Source organism: Lipotes vexillifer, unplaced genomic scaffold (genome assembly GCF_000442215.2).
Source record: "Lipotes vexillifer unplaced genomic scaffold, Lipotes_vexillifer_v1.1 scaffold713, whole genome shotgun sequence".
NCBI classification, from domain to species: domain Eukaryota; kingdom Metazoa; phylum Chordata; class Mammalia; order Artiodactyla; family Lipotidae; genus Lipotes; species Lipotes vexillifer.
This window is the reverse complement of record NW_006773157.1, coordinates 647336-649412: the sequence shown is the minus strand read 5'-3', so window position 1 is coordinate 649412 and position 2077 is coordinate 647336. Positions and strand designations below refer to the sequence as shown.

At 50.2% G+C, this 2077-nt stretch overlaps 1 protein-coding gene across 1 annotated transcript in view; it reads left to right on the top strand.

Moving 5' to 3' along the window:
• Positions 1 to 2077, top strand: part of MEGF11 (multiple EGF like domains 11) — a 247823-nt gene that overhangs the window by 210195 nt on the left and 35551 nt on the right. The window contains exon 10 of the mRNA XM_007448126.1: positions 1789 to 1909. Coding sequence (XP_007448188.1) covers positions 1789 to 1909 — 121 coding nt within the window. The remainder of the gene's footprint in view (positions 1 to 1788; positions 1910 to 2077) is intronic.

The following is a 2077-nucleotide window of genomic DNA, read 5'->3' as shown; positions in this document are numbered from 1 at the left end:
GCCTGGTATAGTGGAGCGTGTAGGGTGTCACCCAGATTCACGATTCAGGATGGATGGAGGCACCCCTTCCTTCTAGCTGCGGGAAACTTAGTGGCTCCCAGCTGAGTCCCTCTGCAGAAATTGCCTTCAGTCAAAGAGCATGGATTCCTCTGAAGTCATGACCCCTTCCCCAGGGCAGTGGATTGGTCCAGGGTATGGAAGCCCTCCCTCCCTTTCCTCTGGCAGGACAATTCTAAGGACCAACCCACTGCAGAGCTTCCTGGCAGATCAGCTGAGGACGTTGTTGCAACTGCACCTCAGTTCAATTTCTCCCTCTGCCCGTCCTGCTTCCCTTACCCCTCGTAGCGGTTATTCTCAAAAGTTCACTAGTTTCAGGGGCTTCCCTGGTGGTGCAGTGGTTGAGAATCTTCCTGCTAATGCAGGGGACACGGGTTCGAGCCCTGGTCTGGGAAGATCCCACATGCCGCGGAGCAACTGGGCCCGTGAGCCGCAACTACTGAGCCTGCGCGTCTGGAGCCTGTGCTCGGCAACAAGAGAGGCCGCGACAGTGAGAGGCCCGCGCATCGCAATGAAGAGTGGCCCCCGCTCGCCGCAACTAGAGAAAGCCCTCCCACAGAAACAAAGACCCAACGCAGCAAAAATTAATTAATTAATTAATTAATTTTTAAAAACTCACTAGTTTCCATCTCAGAGAATGCTTTCCAGGAAAGCTGGTTTATGACACCTGGTGACAGATGGTTAAGCAGACAGCCTTGGTTCAAATAGAGATCAACCATGTTTAGCTCTATGACCTGGGCTGAATTACATAACTTCTCTGACAATTGTTCTATCTATTAAGTGGGAATAATGCTGAGGCATTAGTTCCTATCTGCTGAGGGTTTATGAGGATTAAATGAGAAGATGTATGCATGGTACTAGATATTGAGAAAGGACTTAATGTGCATTAGCTATTATAATTTACATTTAACTTCTCTGAGGTTCGGGTAAACAGGGATAGGATATTATTATCTGCATCAAGGGGTTGCTGGTGAGAATCAAATAAGATTGATTGAGAGGCAGAGGGTTAAATTCCATACTGCTGTGACCTAATACAGATTCAGGGGTCAAGTTTCCTGAGGGCTTTGCCCATCCTAGAGCTGTGATCTGGAAGCCTGACCCCTCCCCCAAATAGTGAGGATCACTGTATTGCTTTCCTATCACTGCTGTAACAAATTAGCACATTAGTGGCTTCAAACAAATCAAATGTACTGTCTTACATTTCTGTGGGTCAGAAGTCTGGTATGGGTCTCACAGGACTAAAGTCAAGGTGTCAGCAGGCTGTGTTCCTTTCAGGAGGTTCTAGGGGTGAATCTGTTTTCTGCTCATTTGGATTGTTGGCAGAATTCAGTTCCTAGGGTTGTGGGACTGAGGTCCCCATTTTCTTGCTGGCTGTAAAGTGAGGCCTCTGGCTTCTAGAGGCCACTGCATTATTTGGCTTGTGGCCCCCTTCCTCCATCTTCAAAGTCAGTGCAGGCAGATGGAGGACTTCTCGAGGCTACCTTTTTGGTCATCTTCTATTCATAAGGACACATGTGATTTGGGCCCTCCTGGCTAATCCAAGACACTTCCTCTGTCTTAAGGTCCTTAGTCATGCCTTCAAAGTCCCTTTTGCCACGTAAGGTAACCTATTCACAGGTTCCAGTGATTAGAACATGATGGGGGGGAGGCGGGGGTGGGCATTATTCTACCTGCCACAACCACCCAGCATGGAGCAAACTCTGACCCAAAATTCCCCTCCTCCTTTTCTAGGGGGAGGTCTGTGCAGTTCCCTGTGCAGCAGGGACCTACGGCCCCAACTGCTCATCCGTCTGTAGCTGTAACAGCGGTGGCACCTGCTCCCCAGTAGATGGCTCCTGCACCTGCAAGGAGGGTAATGTGCCTTATTTCCCAATCCCATCCCCTCAGATGTGCACAGTGCCCAGGTGGGCTGCCAGCTGAGGGGTCTGGGCTGCTCCTGCCCCACCCACCCACATGCAGGGTTGGGGAGCCTATATGTCAGGTTCCAGCCAAGGAGACCCATGCCAGGGACTTCAACAGC